This window comes from Typopeltis vanoorti, chromosome 4 (assembly GCF_054136105.1).
Source record: "Typopeltis vanoorti isolate ZY-2024b chromosome 4, IOZ_Tvanoo_1.0, whole genome shotgun sequence".
Classification (NCBI taxonomy): domain Eukaryota; kingdom Metazoa; phylum Arthropoda; class Arachnida; order Uropygi; family Thelyphonidae; genus Typopeltis; species Typopeltis vanoorti.
This window is the reverse complement of record NC_143552.1, coordinates 168,232,439-168,255,898: the sequence shown is the minus strand read 5'-3', so window position 1 is coordinate 168,255,898 and position 23,460 is coordinate 168,232,439. Positions and strand designations below refer to the sequence as shown.

At 36.6% G+C, this 23,460-nt stretch overlaps 1 protein-coding gene across 1 annotated transcript in view; it reads right to left on the bottom strand.

Annotated features, from left to right (window-relative positions):
* LOC150107834 (transducin beta-like protein 2) overlaps nt 1-23,460 on the bottom strand; it is a 261,182-nt gene that overhangs the window by 76,142 nt on the left and 161,580 nt on the right. Inside the window, exon 8 of the mRNA XM_090391583.1 lies at nt 6,906-7,091. Coding sequence (XP_090247709.1) covers nt 6,906-7,091 — 186 coding nt within the window. The remainder of the gene's footprint in view (nt 1-6,905; nt 7,092-23,460) is intronic.

Below are 23,460 nucleotides of genomic sequence, written 5' to 3'. Positions count from 1 at the left end.
GAATATTGGGAGGGACCTATAAGGAGATGTCCAATTGTTTGATGATGGTGCAAAGATAGGGAAGATAATCAGGGATGCTAATGATATAAAGCACTTACAGAATGATTTGAAGAGGCTGTAAATGCAGGCAAATGATAATGGCTGTGAATTCAATGTTGCACTTTTGTGTGATATTTCCAAAAAAAAAGCATATTATATTGGTGGGATTATGCTTGGAGAAACTGATGAGGTTAGTTGATCTTGAAGTTATGGTGGACAGAGATTTGAAATTCATAGCTCACAGAATAAAAATCAGAGGATAATTGAGATCATAAAAACATGTGGCATCCTAAAACATTGACATGTAAGGAAGGATAAGGAAGTTGTTTTTCCTCTTTACAAGGCCTTGATATGACACACTTCAAATGCTCAGATTTGGTCCTGGAATCCCAAGGATATCAGGATTATGAGGAGAGATTCTGAGTATATGGAGTGCAGTACTGATAAGCAGAAGAAAGAGGAGTGATATGATATAGGCCTATAGATTTCTGGAAGGGGTTTTATGTGATATTAGTTGATGAAATTTTTCATTATATGGAGGATGGGTAAAAAACAAGAGGCATTTGTGGAATTTTAAGTTTGTGGGTGATTAAAGAAAGGGATGAGATCTAGATTTTTCTCCCATAGAGCAGTGAGAGAAAAAGTCTGCCTATCAAAGTGGAGTGCATCTAGTGTGAATGAGTTTAAGAGAAGGTATGACAAAAGGCGTGGGTAATTTATGGCTTCCCTTGATGTATCCTAGACTTCTTGGAGGTCTCTGATAATAATAATAATAATAAAGATGCAGTCAGGGAGGAGTCATAGAAAATATTGAGGATGAATGTAATCGCCAATGCATTTCAAAATACTGTCAGAAGTTAGAAAGGAGCTCTAAAAGTTTACAGTAGCTTCATTCTTAAACTTCCGCAGCTCGATATACATATATATAGCATTATAACAATTAATTCAAAAAACTAATTATGGATGACTTGGGGATAGAGAAAAGGAGGAGGGAAGAGTTCTCACAATGTCTTATTATTATAATATCTATTAAAAAAAAAAAATATATATATATATATATATATATAGCATTATACACAATTAATTCAAAAAACTAATTATGGATGACTTGGGGGAGTGGGGGAAGAGTTCTCACAATGCCTTATTATTATAATATCTATTAAAAAAGGAAATAAAATTTAACATGATGGTTACAGAGAAATTATTCTAGTGACTGTTCCAAGTAAATTCATGCAAGTATAACTGAGAACAATAATCTAAGAAATTTGTAGAAGAGAAATATGAGGAAGAATAAGCCAAATAGAAATCAAGATCAGATTTTTACTTTAATACAAACATAGAAATATAACAAGAATCTGTATATAATAAGCTTTGTAGATCTGGAAAAGACATAAGGTAAAGTATCAAGTGGCATACTATTCAAAATACTTTAATGATCTTCTTCTTCTTCTTCTGCAGCTTCTCCCACTTAAGTGGGGTCACTGTTTATTATGAGTCTCCTCCACACCTTCCTGTCTTGGGCTGTCACCACATCCAAGTTCTTCATCTTCAAGTCCTCTTCTACCAGCTCCCTCCATCTCTTCTTTGGCCGCCCACGCTTCCGCCTTCCTTGCACATCCATCTGCATGACCCTTCTTCCCACATATTCGTCCTCCCTCCTCATCACATGACCAAACCATCTCAACCTTGCCTCCTGTATTTTCGCTCCTAAGTTCGTAACTTTCACTGTTCCCCTGACATATTCATTTCTCAGATGATCCTTTCTGGTCACACCGCACATCCACCTAAGCATTCTCATCTCTGCTACTTCCATCCTGCTAATGTTATTTTTCCTCAGGGCCACAGTTTCTATAGCATATGTCATAGCTGGCCTCACTACTGTCCTATAAATTTTGCCTTTCAGATTGATCGGCACCCTCTTATCACATAACACTCCAGCCATCTCCCTCCAGTTCCTCCAACCTGCTTGTATCCTGCATCCCACTTCCTTCTCACCTCCTCCATCTTCTTCCACTGTCGAACCTAAGTATCTAAAGTCTCTCACCTTCCTGATGACATTTCCTTCCAGCTCCAGGTCTGTCTCTTGGCCACTGCCCACTGCGCAACACATATACTCTGTCTTACTTCTGCTCAGTCTCATACCTCTCTCTTCCAGTACTTTTCTCCATCTTTCCAGTTTAGTCTCCGCTTCTTCTCTTGAATCTACACACAGCAAGATGTCATCTGCATACAACATTGTCCAAGGTGCATCTTCTCTCACCTCCTCTGTTACCACCTCCATCACAATATTAAACAGAAACTGACTTAATGCTGACCCTTGATGCAAGCCAACTGTTACTTGAAAACTTTCTGTCTGTCCCAAACAGGTCCGAACACTTGTCTTCACATTTCTGTACATTTCCTGCACCAACCTGACATATTTCTCCGGCACCTTCTTCTCCCTCAGACACCTCCAGACTTCTTGCCTTGGCACTCTATCGTATGCTTTCTCCAGATCAATAAATACCAGATGTAGCTCCCTTTGTTTCTCTCGATATTTTTCCATCATCTGTCGTAACCCAAAGATAGCATCTGTTGTTGATCTACCAGGCATGAAGCCAAATTGTTCCTTTGCAATCTCCACCTCCTCCCTCAATCTACCATCAAGAACCCTTTCTAGGATCTTCATTGTGTGGGACATCAACTTTATTCCTTTGTAATTTTTACAGTCTTGTGCATCCCCTTTGCCCTTGTAGATGGGAACAAGAGTAGTTTCCCTCCATTCCTCGGGTATATTTTCCTGTTGGCAAACTTTCATGAACAGGTCCCACAGCAGGTCAATTCCCTCTTCCCCCAGTGCCTTCCATGCCTCCACTGGAATTCTGTCGGGGCCCACCGCTTTTCCATTCCTCATCCTCTTCATGGCCTCCGTCACTTCCATTCTACTGATGTTCTGCACCATCCCCTCAGAAGGCTGCCCATCTCCTCTGTGAGTCCTTGCATTTTCCTCATTCAGAAGTCCCTCAAAGTATATTTTCCATCTGTTTCTTATGTCCACATCCCTCCATAATACTCTTCCTTCAGCATCTTTGATCTGCCTCACATGTAAGATGTCCTTAGCTGCTTTATTTCTACATTTCGCTAGTTGGTAAATTTTTCTCTGTCCTTCCTTTGTTTCTAATTGATCATACAGATCTTGATATGCCATGGCCTTTGCCTGTGCCACAACTCTCTTGGCTTCTTGCTTTCTCTCTTTGTACACCTCTCTGTCCTCTTCCACTCTTGACTCATCCCACTTCTGCTTTGCCTTCCTCTTAGCTGTCACTGCCACTTGTACATCATTATTCCACCACCAACCCTCCTTCTGCTCTCTAATCTTTCCAGATGTCTCACCAAGCACCTCGATTGCACAGCTCAGGATTACTTTTGAATTATGTTTCCACCAATCTTGTACACTTTCCAGTCCATCCGAAATCCTCTCTAACACTCTCTCCCTAAAATGATTCCTCACACTCTCTTCTTTTAAGCGAAACCACTTAATTGTCTTCATCCCATGGCAACCAGAAGTTCTTATCTTCGATCTTAATTTAAAGTCTGCGCACAGCAGTCGGTGTTGTTGTGCTACTTGATCTGTTGGAATTACCTTACAATTTGTCACAACCTTAAGATGTTTTCTTCTAGTCAAAATGTAGTCAATTTGTGAGCTGTTGTTACCACTTCTAAATGTTATCAAATGTTCTTCCCTCTTGAAGAAAAATGAGTTCACAATTGCCAGATCAAACGCTACTGCAAAGTCCACAACCCTCTCTCCTTCCTGGTTCATCATTCCCACTCCGTGGCCACCATGCACCCTTCGACAGTCTCTATTCTGTCTTCCTATGTGCCCATTCAAGTCTCCTCCGACAATCACCATCTCATTTTCTTCCAATTCCCTCATTTCTTCATCTAACACATTCCAGAACTCATCTTTTTCTTCTGCTGTACAACCAACTTGCGGGGCATATACACATAATACGACCACCCGCTCTTCTCCAAGACCCAATTTCATTCGCATGATCCTGTCGTTCCTTCTACCCACGTCCAGTACTTCACCCTTCATTCTGCCACACACCACAATTCCTACACCATTTCTTCCCTCGTTATTCGCTCCAGAGTAGAACAATTTATATCCATCTCCCAGTTCCTTTGCCTTTCCCCCTTTCCACCTTGTCTCCTGCACACATAAAATATCCAACTTCCTCTTCCTCATCATGTCTGCCACCTCTCTTCCCCTTCCAGTCATGCTTCCAACATTCAGTGTTCCCACTCGCAACATCCTCTCCACCTGCTGGGCTCGCTTCTTTAACCGCACCCGCCCTTGATGCGGTAGCCCTCGTCCACTTCTCACAGCTGTAGGGCGATGTGGCTGCGCGTCGCTTAAGGGGTACGCCCTAGCCCTTATATCATTTTCTCTTCAACTCATAATCATAGTTTGAGTTGGCACTGAAGTTTTACGACCGGATGCCCTTCCTGACATCAACCCTCGCATTTACCTGGGCTTGGGACCGGCACCTATTGAGGCTAGCTTGCCTCCTTCGGTGGCTGCATAAGACGAAATGACTTAGCAAGATAGGAAAGACTCACCCCTAGCCCTCGAATACTCTAATAGCATCAGGGGGAAGGAGCAAGGAGAGGAGAAAGAAGCAAAGAAAGAAGAGGAGGGACCAGTCTACAGAATAATATAACAGATATATATTATATGAAGTAAGGCATGGTCCAGCATCAGGTACTTTAATGATAATGGTGTTAAATGCAAAATTACACAGAGTTTTTAATATACACCCTTTTCTTACATCTGATTTAGCCTCCATAGTTCAATCAGTATAGACAAAGCCCTGTGGCCAGAAAGACCTAGGTTTGATTCCCGTCCAAGACATAAAGAACCTTTATCTGGTCTCTTTCTACTAAAGGTGAGTTAGCCAGTCTCATATGGAGGAAACTCGGGGGTTTTTCATCCCTCAGAATAGCCAAACCGACCCTCTGAACACACACACACACACATCTACAGACATAAAATACATCCCCCCCCCCTCAATGCCAGGTTTGCCAACAGGCCAGTTGGGGTTGCTTAAAGTCACCGTATGTAATAGCGGACCCTGCACCTGGTGGATAAAAGTGCTACAAAGAAGATATGTTATAAAGAAAAAAGTGGCATTAAACCTTGTATCAAAATCAGAAATTTCAAACTTGACACCTTATGCAGATAAAAAGTAAAACATTTCACCTGTTTATGCACAAGTTTTAGGAAAGGTGGCATACCAAATATAGAAATTTATAGGAGAATAAGAAAAACCTGGTATGGTGGAGAGAAGCTGAATAAGTTAGATGAAATAAGAAAAAGTAGCCAAAACACTACATTAACAGTATAAAAGACAGTGTTCAAACAAACTATAATTAACAGATCTGAAAGCTGGGTTGGAAATAAAGCAGATGTAGAACCACAGATATAAGATTTGTTTATTTTAGGGAGGGAGGGTTAGAGAAGTGAATTGGTGGCACCAGTGACAGAATCATATTAAAAATGAAGACATTAGAAAGGAACTTGACATAATTAACATTCAATAATGTGTGAGAAAAAGTAACCTAATGTAATATAATCCAAGCTTATGAGTTAGAATGGAAGAGGAAATGCTTGCCAAACAGGCATTTCATGCAGAATCAGGGAAAAAAAAGGCCAAGAATAACAGAACTTAATTATGTAGTTCTATCATTGTAAATATATCAGCAATTGAAGATAATTAACATACAGAAGCATCAGTAGAAAAGCAATATAGCTACCAAAAGAAATTGCAGAAATGTTGTTACTGAAAGTAAGAAGACCAAAACAGATCCTTTAAATAATGATGTAAGATGGGCATCAGTGATCAGGGAAGTGAAGGTAATATCAGTTAGTGATAACGTTGAATTTCAAAATTAAAAACTGAATTAAAGTATAATAATGTGATTTATTTGTACCTATCGTCCATCATCTGAAAGTATCGATGACATTTCCTTGCAAAATGTAAACATATCATACATATTATAGGTGAGAGGACTCAAGTAAAAAATAAATAAATTCTCAAAAAAAAAAATTTGAGAATCCTGCTCTAGAAGCTCAAAATTAAACTTTTTAAGCCACTTCAGGCCACTGATAAGCAGGGTGGTAATGTTTACATTGGGTGGTGAAATTTATTTGCCACATAAAGACATTCACAGTATCCCATCCCTGCCCTAGTGAGATTCAAGCACATAATCTATTAACTGGAGAATGGAAGAGCTATCCATTCAAGCAGCAACATTAGAAATAATCTATTTGCTACCTGTATGCAGGAAATGAATCCTCTACTACTGCAAATTGAAAAATCTATCAGAAAGATGCAAAAAAAAACCAAGCCAAGAGATGTTTGGACTACTGCATATTCCAGTCTAAGCTTAGCTATTGTTTACAATCGCAACATACAGCATTGTTTGAATCTGTTTTGCTAAGAGCTATTTTTTTTTAAAGATAGCTTAACTTTCATATATGTTTGTAAATATTTTTGTGGATTCAATACTAGTTTCGTTATCACTCTCAAAAGAATGGGTAGAATGCTATCTGTTTAATATATTTTATTTTATTTTTTGTAAACATCAATTTCCTGATATATATATATATACCCCCTCCCCCAAAAAGGAGAACATTTAGGAAAACATTTGCGATTTAAGCCTTTTCAGCAAACAAGCAGTAGCTTTTTCCAACTAACTAAACAAGAGGCAGTTTTTTTGCACATAGAATTAATAAAGATTATAAATAAAAATGTTTAAGATTACAGGATAAATATAATTTCATTTCAAATACTAAAAAAGTTATCAGTTATCAAAATACCAACCTTTATGAATTTCTTTAAATTTTATCTGTAATTCATTAGTAACTCCAGAGAATATGCTAATATTTGAAGCTGATGCAATAGCAATAGTTCTGCCATCTGGTGATAGAGCCAGTAAACTATGGATACTGCTGCTGTTGTAAGTTCCACTCATTATCAGATATGGTTCTTGGCCTTTCTGATATTCAACTACATAAATAATTCAGGAGAGAGGGTAAAAAAAAAAAAAAAAAAATCAAACATTTTGGAACTAAATTGTTATTTATTAATGATAAGATAGCCAGATTTAAATCAAATATTATTTTAATTAATAAAAATATTTGTCCCCCCACATTTTTATACGTCATACTTTTCTGCTGTTTGAACAGGTCCAAGCAACGTTAACACTCAGGAAAGCTAAATATTATTCTTAAAACTCTGTGAGGATGGTTAAGCATCTAAGTATGTCACAAGTACACAGAAGCAATCACAGCAATATGTGAAGTAGCTGCCCTCAATTTATTAATACACACACAAAAAATGTTTTTTTTTTAAATTTATATATAAAACAAATAAAAGAATAAACTTTTACAATACAATAACAGATGATATTTTAAAATAATTACTCTACAAGGGGTGGGGGTGGGGGAGTTGTTTGGAATTACAGTTGAAGCAACTAAGACTATGACTATTATGTCTGTTGGTTGTGTGAGATGAATAATCAGCATGCTGGGAGAAATTTTGAGCTTTAAAACCCTTTCTGTTAGACAGATGACAATTATTTTATATTCTGGAGGCAAAGCACCTCTTGATAACCTGACTCTATATATTGTCCATACTTCTCCCTTCTATGTATTAGACCTACAAACCTGTTACAGAGCTATCTGAAGCCCTTATAAGTCATACCTGTCCTGAGGATAAGGTGACTAGCCCTATGCATCCCGGTATATTCTATGGCTGTAACTGCGTGTGCTCACAGGGCCGGTTTGCCTGCTTGTGGAAGGAAAAACCCCAGATAAACTGGGGAGGAAAACCCTGCTGTCCATGCCCAAGACCAGCTAACTTGGCTATGTCTGAGAAAGATCCTTAAGGTCCTCACATTGGCGACAGGAATCGAAACCAGGACACTCCTTTCCCAGGCATATGGTTGCGGAGCACACAGCCACTAGGCTAACCGAGTGGAACTGAGAAAGTGGCACAAATTCTTATTTCTCTAAAGAAAATGACTTCCTAGGAATTAATCTCTTCTAGGACACCTCGAGCTGCCATAGTTCAGCAGGTATAGATGAAGCCCTTTGGTTGGAAAGACCTGGGTTCAATTCCTGTTCATGACATGTGGAACCTTTATCTGGTCTCTTTTGACTAAAAGTAAGTTAACCAGTCTCACACGGAGGTAAAGAGTTTATCACCTGGAAACTTGGGGTTTTCAACAGACATAGGACGCTCCTGGAATAAGGATTGACTGACCTATTCTATGAGATTTTCAATGTTGAATGCCTGCATGGTGAAGTGTGGGTCTATGGACAAGTGTAAATCAGGATAGGACACCTGTTTACTTGGATAGCTAGTCTTTGCACATATTTCTTTGTATAATTATTCAGTCTCGAGTCAGTGAGAAGAACCGACAAACAAATAGCACATACCAGTCCATAGGCATAATTATGACAACTCTCCTTCCACATAGGAAACAATACAGTAAATCTTACCAACACACAAACACTTCAGAAATACTCCAAAGCAAAATATATGCACAATTCTCTTCTGTTCTTCAAAATAGGAAAGCAGATAAATAAATTATATATGCACTTGCTTTAACACATTTTCCTCCCTTCTACTTTAGAAATAAAAAAAATAATAAATAAATTAAAATAAATCAATGCCCAGTTTTTCTGTGACTTTTCCATTCATGAGGAGAGTTTTTTTTTTTTTTTTTTTTAAATCATGATAACTACTATCTCTGACATGAGAACTACTAACTACTATACTAACTACTAGGACGCTCCTGGAATAAGGATTGACTGACCTATTCTATGAGATTTTCAATGTTGAATGCCTGCATGGTGAAGTGTGGGTCTATGGACAAGTGTAAATCAGGATAGGACACCTGTTTACTTGGATAGCTAGTCTTTGCACATTTTTCTTTGTATAATTATTCAGTCTCGAGTCAGTGAGAAGAACCGACAAACAAATAGCACATACCAGTCCATAGTCATAATTATGACAACTCTCCTTCCACATAGGAAACATAGGAAACCACATAGAAAATTCATGAGGAGAGTTTTTTTTTTTTTTTTTTTAAATCATGATAACTACTATCTCTTTGGGTGTTTATCACACATCTATAATTCCCAACATGGCAAGGATAAGTGCTTTTATGGTTTTCATCACTAATTTCTTATACTTTGTATTTCTGTTAGTGGTAGAACAGAAAACTAGCAGTTCTTTTCTCATAAATATTAAGATGGAATGAACTTTTCTGCATTTCATTGCCAGACTCATAACCTGCATTGCAGAAAATCCAGCACTGCAGTTAAACCCATTCTTTGAGGGTTCTTATCAGTGGAATGATACAATTTTACTCAATCTTTGAGCAGCATTTGGCTCAAAGAACTTATGCTATAGAGATCCAGTTTTCAGGCAACGAGCTCCACCCACTCATGCAAAAAACTAGACCAAAGTTATCTAGATAATCTAGTTAATTTGTCTTTCAATGGAGGAGGGGGAAGAAGCGTTTCCAAAAATAAAAAACTAGCATAATATAATTAAAACTATGGCTGCTGGCACCAGACTTGACCTCCAACAGATCCTTGTTAAAGAGATTTAGAGTGTACTCATTCCAATTACGAGGCCTCAACAGAGTCCCATATTGTTATTTTTCGTCACTACCTCCCCGTGCCGGGAGTGGGTAATATGAATTTCATGCTGATCAGAAAAAAATTGTACAAAAGTTTTAATAAGAATCAGTCAACCAGCTTTCAGAGGTGAACTATAGATTAAAATAAACTAAAGATACTAAGAAATTATATACTTGGTTTAATTCTTTATCCAAGTGTAAGCAAACAAAGTCTGCACCATAAGTGTTTTCACAGGACTAGGGCAACTTGTATATAGACGCTAATGACTTCACATCACTTGCCTTAGTATCCACATCACTTGCATTATGAAATACTAAGGCAAGTGATGTGAAGTCATTAGAGTCTATATACAAGTTGCCCCAGTCCTGAAAATACTTCAGGCACAAACTTTGTTTGCTTACACTTGAATAAAGGATTAAACCAAGTATATAATTTCTTGGTATCTTTAATTTATAGTATATTGTCAAAAGAATCAGAAATGATAAAGATGAGAAAGGATGTTTAAAGTTAGAGAAACTAAGGCTATTAGGGGGAGATGTAGGTAAGCATGTGTACGACTACTAAGGAGAGTAACAGTGTGATAATGAAAAGATCAAAGAATGCTGAATATAGTTTTTCAGGTTTCAGAACAAACCCAATAGGACAAGAGCACCTGTGAATCCAAAATTCACCGTAGTAATTAGGTGCCATATGGAAAAAAGAGATAACACATATATTAATTAGACCTTAAAATGTCTCCCAGATTTTTGGTAAATTTATACAGCCATACTTGTTGAGGTTTGGAGTATTGTTAAAGCATTGTTGATTCCAAAAACAATCTTTCTGACTTATGACGTCTATGTAGCACTTTTGTTTTCTTCCAATTGATTCTGTGTGAAGTGGTATCCAAGGCATGGTCTGCTAGACCCGACTTCATCATCATCATTGGCTCGACAGCCCTATATGTGGGTCCTGGTCTTCAGAAACTTCTGCCAGTCTTTCTTATTCAATGCCAAACTCCTCCAATCTTGCATTATTCCATCTTCCCATCTTAGTTTAGGTCTTCTAATTTTTCTTTTTCCTTCCAGCTTAGCATTAAACATCTTCCTAACTGTTCTATTACTATTCATGCATATGTGTCCAGCCCAACTTAATCTATTTATTTTTATGTATTTAATGTCTGGCTCATTAAATAATCTGTATAGTTCATGGTTATATCTTTTCCTCCACACACCATTCTCTTGTACTGCTCCAAAAATATACCTGAGAACGCTTCTTTCAAACAGACCTAGCAATCTTTCATCTGGCATTCATGCCTTTGTACATCATTATCTTTGTTTTTCCTTGAGATCAGTACAAGATCTCAAGAAAAACATTTTAGGTGTTTTTAGATGTGATCTCTGAATCTTCGTACTGATATCACTTTCACAATTGACTTCTGATCTTAAGTATGTAAAACTATGTACAATTTCAAATTTATAGGAACCAATTTCAATTTGAGAAGGATTATTTATCACAAATCTTTCTAGTTACAGGCATATACTTTGTTTTTTCTTGGTTAATCTGCAAATTCATCTTCTTTGCTGCCTTTTCTAAACTGATAAAGTTTCTTCCATTGCTTTTTGTGTCCTTCCTATAACATCGATGTCGTCTGCATATGCCATAATTTGTACTGAATTGTAGAAAATGGATCCCCTTGTATTAATGCCAGCATCTCTGAAAACCTTTTCAAGTGCTATGTTAAACAGTAAGCAAGCTAAGCCATCCCCTTGTCAAACACCTTTTATATATATATATATATATATATATATATATATAGGATCAGACAACATGTTTTGAATTTTGATCTGACAACAAGTATTTCTCATTGTAATTTTAACTAAAGCAATAAGTTTTTGTGGAATCTGTAGTTCCTCCATTGCAATAAATAAGTTAGATCTATCTATACTATTATATGCAGCTCTAAAATCTATGAAAAGATGGTGTATTTCAATTCCAAATTCATTACATTTTTCAAGTAACTGGTGTATATTAAAAATCTAATCATTTGTAGATCTTCCTTGACGGAATCCACACTGATAATTGCCAATAACATTTTCTACATAGGGATAAAGTTTCTTAAATAGAATGTTAAGAGAAAATTTTATAAGTTGTACATAGTAAATGAATTCCTCTATAGTTAGAACATATCATTACATCACCTTTCTTATGGATGGGGCATATGATGCTCAGATTCCATTAGTCTAAAATTGTTTCATTAATCCAGATTTTGTTAATAAGTTGACACAGCTGAATGAAGTATTCTATACCTGCACTTTTAATCTGCATGTATCCTATCCATTCCTGGGGCCTTATTGTTCTTAAATTTTTTAATAGCTGCCTCCACTTCTGCATCTGTTGGTACTGGTTCAACTGCTTCTAGAGCTTGGCTCTCTTCCATATCATCTAATTGACCAGATATATTTGAATTCAATAGTTCATCGAAATGTTCTGTCCATCTTCCTAGTATCATTTTATTACCACTCAAAATTATACCCTCCTTATCCTTACATAACATTGTTCTAGGCTGGAAATCTTTCTGACTAGAATAGAAAGATCTGCTTTCATTTTAGATGTTCCAATTCCTTAAGTTCATCCTCAGGGTATTTCTTCTTTCTATTCTTATGCACTCTTTTTTCTTCTTTTCTAGCCAAAGTTTTTCTCCTCAACAACTTTACAAGTGTGGTTCCTTTGTTTATATGCATTTGTTTATATGCCTCATTTTTTAATACAGTCACATGTTCACAATCTTCATCAAACCAATGGTTACACTTAAGTCTGCTGACTTTTCCTAATACTATGTCTGCTGTTGTCACTATGACATCCCTAAGAACATCCCAAGCTTCATTAACGCTCTCACCAATGGTTAGACCACACAGGTTTTCACCGATTCTCTCACCATATTTGGCTTTAACTTCTAATTCCTTCAATCTTTCTTTATTAAATTTCATGGAATTTACAACCATAAATTTGGTTGTAAACACGGTTGTAAATTCCATAAATTTTTCAAATGAACGCTGATCACCGTGTAACTCTAAAAGGAAGGCTTCCTTATTAAACTTTTTAGCATAGGACCCATATATCTTCCTTGCATTAGAGATTCTGCTTATAATCTTTGATAGAATCAAATAGTGATCAGAATCAATATTTGCCCTTCTGTAGATTCTAACATCCATCAAATTAGATAGGTGTCTCACATCTATTAAAAGACGATCAATTTGGTTAAATATGTCTCCATCGGGAGACTTCCAGGTCATTTTATGAATATCTTTATGATTAAACATTGTACTACCAATAACCACATATTTTTTGAAGGAGCAAAGTTGATCAATCTAGTCTCATTATGTAAACTATATTTCCCAATAGTTGGCCTGTGTGTGTATCCTCTTTGCCTATCTTGGCATTTAAATCACCTATAATAATTTTTACATCCGTCTTTGGACATTCCCCACATAGATCTTATCTAATTCATCAAAAAACAACTCTGGAGTATGTACACAGATAAAACTGTCCCTTAATTCGTAACCACACAATCGAGGTGAGTTTGCTTTGAAGTCCATGATAAGATGTTTCATCCTCTTGTTTACAGTGAAACATGTTCCAAACATTTGATCTTTCTTTTGGCAGCTATAAAAAATGATATGATTTTTCTTTTCCATAATCCCCTCTCCCGTCCATCTCATTTTTTGTATAGCCATAACAAATATCCTGTATTTATCCAATTGCTCCAGCAGCATTTTTAAAGCTCCAGATTAGTAAAGAGAAAGTACGTTCCATGATCCAATTTTATTATTATTATTACATGACATCTACAGGGAGTCCAACGAATCATCGAGAGAGGGCAACTACTCTACATCTCTGTCTCCACCACTCAATCCACCAACTACAACAAACTGCAACCACTTCAACGCCATCTACCGCCCACCACTAGTATCTTTACAGACAGTCACAAACATGTTTGACTGGAGAGTGGATACGCTAACCACTCGGCCAGCCATGCCGGCTAATCCTTTTCAAATCCTTAAGACATTTGCTATTTAGTCACCACTTAGTCCATCCAGCAGTTATTTCTTTAGTTTTGTAACAAGTTTTTTTCCAGGGTGGGGTCATCAGCTCCCATGCCCAACCCCCAATCTGGAGGACTAGGTCTCTGTATTTATGACCACCAGTTGACCCAGCTATATACCCCCTGCCATTGGGTACCCATTTTAGTCGCCTCGTACAACCTGCATGGATACAGTGGGGCTATTCTTATTCCCTGGCTGCCACACAGGGAAGACCTTATTTGCCATAACAATAGTGCCAGATGTATTTTTTATGTTCACCAAGGTGGATGTCAACAGTTCTTCCTGTCTGTTCATAGTAAGCCAGATCACAAGAACAGGGCACTTTATAAACTCCTGGATGTGATAAACTCTCTTCTTAGATGAATGGATGAGAGTTGCCAATTTGACATAAGGTTTAAATATGGTGCGTGGCTGATATTTATTGAGCACTCACACTCTAGATATCTTTTCAGATGTGCCTTGAATATATGGCATTGTAACAGTTTTGCTATAGTCTTGTGTGGTAGGCAATGCAAGGGATTATTTCTGGGAAGTATTTAGTTTTTTTTTTTTTAATCATATGGAGATTATAGCCATTGGCTATAATCTCCATAGAAGGTGTGATGTAAGTGAGTGAGTTCAACAGTAAGAGTACTGTTGAACTCACTACTGTCATTGGAACAAATAGCTCTAGCTCTGTGAGTTAGTGTTTTTAGAATCCCATACTGTTGGGCTGGATGATGGTGTGACTGTTTGTGCAAATATCTCCCTGTATGTGTAGGTTTTCTATAAACAGAAAAAGATAATGAACATCTCGAAGCCATGTGATTAGTGTATCCAGAAAGGGCAGTTACTCATGTTGGAAGTAACTATACCTATCTCTCGGAAGACCCTGTAACCTCTAGGGAGCACATCCCCCTGGGTGGCAGATGGGGAGCTCACCAGATATGGTGGGGGTGGTCTGAATATGTTGAATAAGGATTTGTGGACCAACAAGGTCACAGGAGGCTATCATCTTGATAGCAAAGGAAGTGGCTTTCCCATGGTCCCCCCTAGCTGGGTCTATTCTCTCCTTCCTCTTCTATGAGGAAGGCCCACTTGCTTTTTAACCTTTCCTATATGGCATTCCTCTGTCAACTCTTGTAACTCACGACCCTAATGCTATTAGAGTAATCAAGGGTTATGGGTCATTCTATTTCTATCTCTACTCTATCTCTATGTGTTCTCTTTAAAATATCCTCCTACCATTTAAGGCAAGCTTGAAGTCCTCAAGATGGCAGCCCCACCACCGAGTTAGACTGTAGATGGTCAGTAACCTTCTCAATCAAAATTTTAATTTGCTAAAAACTCACGAAGAGAGTAAATGGACACTTTTTTGGTAACGAACTGGCTTGGAATAAGGATTCGAGAAGAAACTATCAGGGAAAAAAATACACCTATTGGAATATAGCTACTTGGAATGTGAGAAGTATCCACCACAAAATCATAGAACTTAGAAGAAAGAAATTTAAAAATAGTAGTAATTACAGAATCTAAAAACAAAGCTGAAAGGAATAGACAAAACTGAAAATTACATCTATATATACAGTGGGGTAAAAGCAGAAGAGAGAGCTAAATCTGGTGTAACGATCTTTTTACATAAATCTCTTAGAAAGAATATAATCCATTACAACTTTTGGAGCAATAGAATAATTGAAATGAGAATTAAAATAGACAGAGGCTCCCCTTTTCCTGAAGAAGGAAAAGAGGAGGACTCAGAAAACTTTTAATCAGAAATAAACTTGGAATCACAAACTCCCTAAATGAAATAGTTATTTGCTATAGAGAAAAATGGAAAGAACACATACCGAGAATGAAATACCTAAACAAATTTACCCTTAAAAAGACCCTTAAAAAGATGGAACTGAGTCCAGAAGAGGTCACTTGGCCTATAAGCCTGAAAAGGAAGAAGAAGAAAACTATAACTATAATAATGGCTTCTGTTGAACAAAGAATATATGATCTGCTTCCAGTCATATATTCTTTGGTTGGCCAACTGTGGTGAAGAATTTAGCTGAATATGAAAGCAAAATGCACATACTTTTACAAGACCAGTGTACACACCAAATTATATATCTGGATCCCACTAACTCTCAAAATAATAAAGTTTGCAAATTATTGAAAAAAGTCACTTCCTAGCCAAAAGAAACAGTTAAGAAACTAGCCTTTTCATGTTAAAACACCCAAAATATATGGAGCACCTAAAATTTACAAACAAGGTACACCACTATGTCCTATTGTGGATAGCATCAACAGTCTCACATACAAACTTGCTAAACATTTAGCTAAATTACTAGCCAAACTCACAAATAATTCACCCTCCTGCTAAAAATTCTGTTCACCTAAAAAGTATTTTAGAAAACCATATCTTAAAAAGTTCACATGGTAATGATTAGTTTTGATATCACTTCACTATTTAAAAATGTGCCATTAACTGAAACCCTTGAATACAATGATCACAGCCACTCTCAAACCAGTGGTTTGGCTACACTATGTTGATGATGCATTTGCTATTTGGGCACATGGTCCAGACACATTGGATACATTTTTAGTGCATTTAAACAGCCAACACACTAAAATCCACTTCACAATGGAACAGGAAGCTAATGACTGTCTGCCCTTCTGGGATACATTAATCACACAGCTTCCAGGTGGTTCCTTATCTTTTTTTGCTTATAGAAAATCTACACATACAGGGAGATATTTGCACAAACAGTCACACCATCATCCAGCTCAACAGTATGGTATCCTAAAAACACTAACTCAGAGCTAAAGCTATTAAGACCAAATACATGTAGAAATACAAAGCTGGTGATTATGACAAGCCCAGAAGGCAGCTTGCAGCAATGAAATTCCATAAAAAACTGAAAAGGAAGAATGTTAGTAGGGCACAGGAAGAGATCCAAGAATATTTAAGGAAAGTAGTATCAGATTGCATACTCAGTCAGTAGAATACATCAAGTGGAAGATAAACTAAGCAAGAAATGCAAAATGTCGTGGAAGATATATAAAAAGAATGGTGATCAGCAAAAGCAAGACTGGTAATGAAGACAAAATCAGATTATGAAAAGAAATTATCCAATCAGAGAAATCCCTAGAGAGTTCTTCTGATGTATGGAAAAGATAATGAAAATAAAAAAAAAAAAGACAGATTATGGAAAGATAACTTTAATGAATACTGATGGCAGGAAGGTGACAGTCGCAGAAGAAATAGCTGAATTACAAAGTGATCATTTTGCAAGTGTTTCATCCAACTGGAGATAGATAGCACAGTGACTTGGATCAATATGAAAATAAAGGTGGATGAACTGGTGGTGTTTAAGATATTAAGAAATCTCAGTGTGAATCTCTGGCCATGGAAACAAATGAAATACCATCTCATGCTACAGAAACATACAAGAGAAATGGCAGTGTCCATCATCTGTCAGTTAATTTAAGTCTTAGCACTGGCACAGTTCTAAGGGAGTGGAAAGACAGCTAGAATTTTCTTACAAAAATGATGCTCCAAGACTGGAGTAGCAAATTACAGAATGATTAGTATTTCAGGAATGATGGTTAAGTTATTATAAAAGCTGATTAGGGACAAAATTCAGGAATGAATGGATAGGAATATGGTATTACATGGAGAGAAAGAAAGAATGGCTTTGTGTGTGGGGGGGGGGGGGGGGAAGGATCCTGTCTTAGTTACATTTTCTATAGCACAGTGACTGTTGAGCAGTATATAGGAGAAATGGCTACATCATGACAATGTTTGACTCTACAAAAGTATTTGATACAATTTCACATGGAACCATATTGTAAGTTGAAGCAAAGGAGAGGGACATGATGTTGATGACACAGATAAGGAGATGGCAGATAGATGCATCATTGGAGAGCAGCATTTGTTTATGCGACCCCCCCACACCCCACAGTAATGTTCCAGAAGGTTGATACTTGGGCTACTGCTGCTGCTGTTCAATTTGTAAATTAGTGATGGAATGATTCTGTTTGTGTCTGTGTGTGTGTGTGTGTGTGTGAGGGAGGAATTATTTAGTTGTTTTACAATAATGCTAAACCAGGAAGGTGCAATAATTAATGAAGATAGCTGTATCTATCTAGATAATGAAAATTATATGAAAACAGGTGAAAATCTTTTTACGTGAGATTTTCCATCATTAATTTTGTATTTATATGTCTACTCACGGTATTCCCTTACTAAGAGTTATAATTTGTTAATAAAGATGACAAAGAGGTCCTCTACGATGATTTGAATAGAACGACATTTGAATTTAATGTGGAAAATGCAACTATAAAGTCGCATTTTCCACATTAAATTCAGGAACTCTGGACCGAAGAGAATGCATTATACTGATGGGATTATACTGCACAAAATGTTATGGTGTAATGGTGGACAGAGAATTGAAGATAAGAGGGCATTTAGCTATATATGATGATGGTGATGAACAGCCTATTTTTCTACCCACTGTAGGGTGAAAGCCTCTCCCATTGCGGGAGGTTTTGGGTCTACTACTCCCATGGTGACCCAGTCCATATTGGAAGAGTATATCTATACTTGGGTGAAGGAATGTATGAAGGTGGAAGACAATCACAAACATCCATGCCTACGTGGGATTCGAACCCACAGCCAATTGGCTGGAGAGCGGATATGCTAACCACTCGGCCAACCAGGCCAGCTAGCTATATATATTTTAACATAATTAAATCACTTAAGGAATTGAACAACGTAGATACGAATATAAATTAAATTACACTTGAATAAATATTTCCAATATTTTGGCAACGTCAGAATATCAGAATTTCTGAACACAAGGACTACATCTGTTTTCACAAGTACAGCCATTCTGGTCTTGCAGACCCTGCTCTGGATACATGCCACAGAATACGGTGGAAGAAAGCTACAGTAATATACTGTAGCAAATACAAATTCGAAAGACTATTTATGAAATCAGCCTCAGCCCTAAGAAACTCTCCAAACCTCAACAAATTTGGTTGTATGCGACTGCCCCAAATTTGGGAGGCTTACATCAGCAGACCTTCAGCCCAATGGCCAAGAACACCTATTTAGCCTGCTAGAGGGCACCGTCAGGACTTTTAGGAGAACAATAACTTCATCTCTTCATTCTCAGTTACTGTGTTGTAGTGCCTACGTGCATGTGCCTTTTTTTGTGAGTTCCTTTTGAAGATGGCAACGTGATGTTGCCGAAATATCGGAAATAGTTATTAAAGTGAAATTTAATTTATATTCGTATCTACGTTGTTCAATTCCTTAAGTGATTTAATAATGCATAACCAACATATAAGCCTGTCTACGAGAATATTTTAACATAAATGGTGAAATTGATATCACATCTTGAAAAAAAAAATAGAATTAAATAGCATTCTTAATCCCCCCCACACACACCTCTTTAAACTTTCTTTCCAGTTTTATTTATTCTAAAATTTCTTTCAGGAATTTTATTTGCAACGGCTAATGGAAATGTGGGTGATGTTACACCCTGATACCGTAAGAATGTAGAATTCCCAGCTATCATGGTGTAATATGAAGAGAAATTAAAATAAACCCCTGTATAAAAGCTAATAGATGAATTATTTAAAAGAAAGAAAAATATTCTTGCATCCAAGTAAAATATATAACAAAAAAAGTGTTTGAAGAACTAAATAATAAAAGAAGGAAAATATTACAGTTGTGATATAAAAGAATTAGCTAAGTAAAACAGGAAAGATTAGTAATAAGAAATTGTATGTGAGAGGCTAGAGATTAAAATATTAAGTAAATTCTTAAAAATTTGGAAGGGGGATTAATTTAGAGGCTAGCAAAAGAAAAACAATAGACTATCGCTCAGGGTCAATTCTCGGATTTGAGACATCGTCACGGGCTCGCCGACCAAAGGATTTTTGGCAGAAAAACGCCACCCTAATTGGTCGGTGAAGTTGAATCAAGTAAGGGGCGGAGAAAAGAAATTAAAGAAGGTGCTGTTAGGAGTCAAGGTATAAAAGGGGTTCGAAACCCCCCAACGGTGCTTTTTCCCAGATAGTTTCTTCACAAGCTCCTTCGTATAGGTTTCACGTGGTTTTCCTGAGTGGTGGGATTGGAGTTAATCTCCGCCGTCACAACAAGGAAACAAGAGTGAGTGGGATTTCGATTCCGCTCACTCTTACCATAGGAAAGAAACGAGGAATGCCATTTAGCCAAAGAAAAGAAGGTACTGTCTAAGTGTTTCATCATCCAGTGACAACTACGAAAAAAAGGAAATCTGTAAAGAAGTCGGTGTTCACAAGCTAATGTTACCTTGTAAATATTTTCTTAGTATTGAATTGAATTATATTAGAAATTGAATTGTACCATGCTAATGAGTTTAATAAACCTTTGTTCATTGATAAAACAGTTGTCTGAAATTGCTGCCCAATGCACCACTTGAAAAACGTACGAACCTAATCATGCGGGAAATTAATGTTTAAAAAACGAGATAAAGTGTCACGACTGCAATATTGTTTCACATTCAGACATATTTTAGTAATTGCTCCTTGTTTTTGTATTTAATATCTCAAACTAAATGTCCCAAAAGGCGCAGTATAATATAAATATTAGGGACACTAAGGGGAGAAATAACTTAAATATTTGTAATTTTGGGTGATATCTCATGCATAGATAATAGTTGAACATAGATAAGAATAATTTCACTAGATAGGATAATAATCGTAAAATGGGACACAACAGTGATTTTGCTCTGTCTCTCCCAAAATGAAGAATTTTCAAAACTTCCTAATTTAGAAAGATTAATCCATACTTTTAATAGTGAACCTCACGAAAATATTGAAATATTTTTGGAAACTGCTGAATTGGCTAAATCTCTTGGTAACTGGTTGAGATACTCAGTTGTTATTATTCTAAAAGCAAAATTAAAAGGGAAAGCTAAGATATTTACTCACAGGTTGATCATGTAGCATTTAAATATCTGATACAGGAAACAAAAGAAACTGTGTCTCAGTTTTATGACAGACTTATTGACCCATTTATGAATTTGATATAAAAGCTTCTGATGATCATTTCTTAAAAATAACACTTTTTTTATTTTAATTTTTTTTAAATGGCTTAAAACCTGAACTGAAAAGGAGAGTTTCTATAAAAACAGGTGTGATGCAATGGAACAAGCATTAGTTATGTTTAATGTTTGTTCCATTGAAGAAATCAGATGAGGAATCTTATCCTTTCATGGCAAAGGGTTGCATCTAGTTGAAACAGTTAAAATCATCAAAGGATTCTAGACCTTCAGAAGGAAATACAAAGTTTCAGTGAGGATTTGGAGAAAAAGATAGAGATGCAAAGTTTGAGTCACTTATAAAGCTTCAAAGAAAGCTTCTGTAAATGACTGAAGCTCTTAAAGACTCCAGAAAATTCTGAAAGGGATATAAATCTTATTTAAGACAATAGACAGAAATTTTAAAGGGAAAATCAGCAGTGTTACAGGTATAATGAAAAGAGTTACGTATCTAGATTTTATACTGTAGATTTTCCAAAACTCCCTAAGTCAAATGCTAAATAATTTCCTCCTCTTTTAATTCTAAGTAATCAAAGAATTCTAAATTTAAATGTGTTGCAAACTCATAAGTTCTAGAAACATAATTCAAAAATTGAAAGAATTATATACTTCCAATACTAAATGCTTGACTACAAGCCTCTGAATATTGTAGATGCATTTATTTCAGGAATTCCAAACAAGGTACTCCTGGATACAGGAGCACATGCCTGTTGTAAAACAGAATTTTTTTTAAATGATAACGAACAGTTTACAACGGGAAGATGAAAGTGGAAAATTTAGATTCAACTGTAACATTAAAAGGCATCTTTACTCAAGAGAGTGTAGCTACTGAAGTTTAAATAACTAATATAGGCATACCCTAGTCATAAGACATGTTAGGTTACAGGCAAATGTCATACAGCTAATTTTGTCATATAGTGAATCACTGCAACCCCCCCCCCCATACACACACTTGTAGATGCATATAATGTTTTAAGCAGTCCTATATGTGTGTAAACAATGTAAATAAAGCATTACTTTACACCAGGAAAGTAAACCAAAAATTTAGAATAATTTTTGCAAATGTAAAAGTTATTCTGAATAGTTTGGTTCGAGGATGATTGGTCATCAATCTACATGATTTAAAAATTTTTCCATTGTGGCAATAAGATTGTCACCATTATGGATAACCATAGCATTAACAAGAGTAGCACTTTTCACCTCGTTAAGAACTTGACTTTGTTCAGTAGTGTGGGTGTAATTATTTATTCTTTTTTCTTTTAATGTTGTGGTTTAAGATCTTAATTCTGACTTATTCCCTCACATAATTTCCTTAACCTAATTTCAATAAAAGTTCTTTGCTCGATGCATCAAGTTAATATACATTAATTCCTATGCAGTCTCAATATTTAATCTGGGCCGTTAAACCTTCTTAAGAGTAGTGCACGTGGATTGAGGACAAAGGGATTGCCATTGGATAGCACCAATTCCTTTGTTTCAGAGGTGGTGTCAGTTCCTATTCAGATTCAGAGAAAATTTCTATTATACTGCACCATCCTAAATCCTGGACTATTGAACAATGCAAAATCAAGGAACTAGAACTCAGTTTAGTACACTGTCTAATATCTCTTAAGCACCTTCATTAAATTCTAAATTCATCAAATAACTAAAATTAATTTCACAGTCGTAGCCACCCTTGTATTTTACCTCCTGCCTAACTTAATGAGTGATGCAATAGAAAGGAAATCAGGCAAGTCATCAATTAATACTAAAGAAAAACATTTAATTACAAAATCAGACAATTTACACTTTATGAACAAATTCTGACAAAGAATTGCACTAACTTTAGGAATGAGTATACTCAACTAAAATTTCTAATTCTCCCGTAATAAGTTAAAACATTATTTAAAGTAGGAAATTCTATCAAAGGTTATTATCCATTTTATACATAACAATGCTAAAGGTTATTCATTTATCAATAACAAAATTATCTCAACGAGCTTCCACACAATTCCTCCATCCAAAACTTAAAGTTCAACTACTTCCTTTAGCATAATCTCTAAAGTCCTTTCGTTAATCGAAACATTACAAACCTAAAGTCCTTTTTACAATTACAGGTTGTTCCCCTCAACACAATTATATAACAGATCAAAATTCTACATTACCAAAGGCTGGGGAATTATTCGATCTTCACATACATCTCGACAGAACTTCATTTCCTTGATCCTTCTCTAAATTGATTTCATCTGCACTATTCGACTGATGGACTCGGACTAGACACATCTCCGCCAGAAGATAAGTCTGGCTCGCCGCTCTCAGGTCGACTGGCTCGGCATGGCATATCGATCTCCACGGTGATCGGGAACTCTGTTCCGCTGGGCTACTCATTGACCGACGAACTTGCCATAGACACTTCAGCGTGCTCCAAAGGCCTCTATCTCTACGACCACTCCAATTCAAGGGGAAGAGGAAAAAAAGCCACGAACTAGCGCCGCTACGCTTTTTAAATCACGCACCCGATGTTTCCGCTCTACGTCATTCTCCTCTCTCCCTTTTCACACGACACCTCACTTTTTCCAGCACCTAGCACCACACTCTCCCC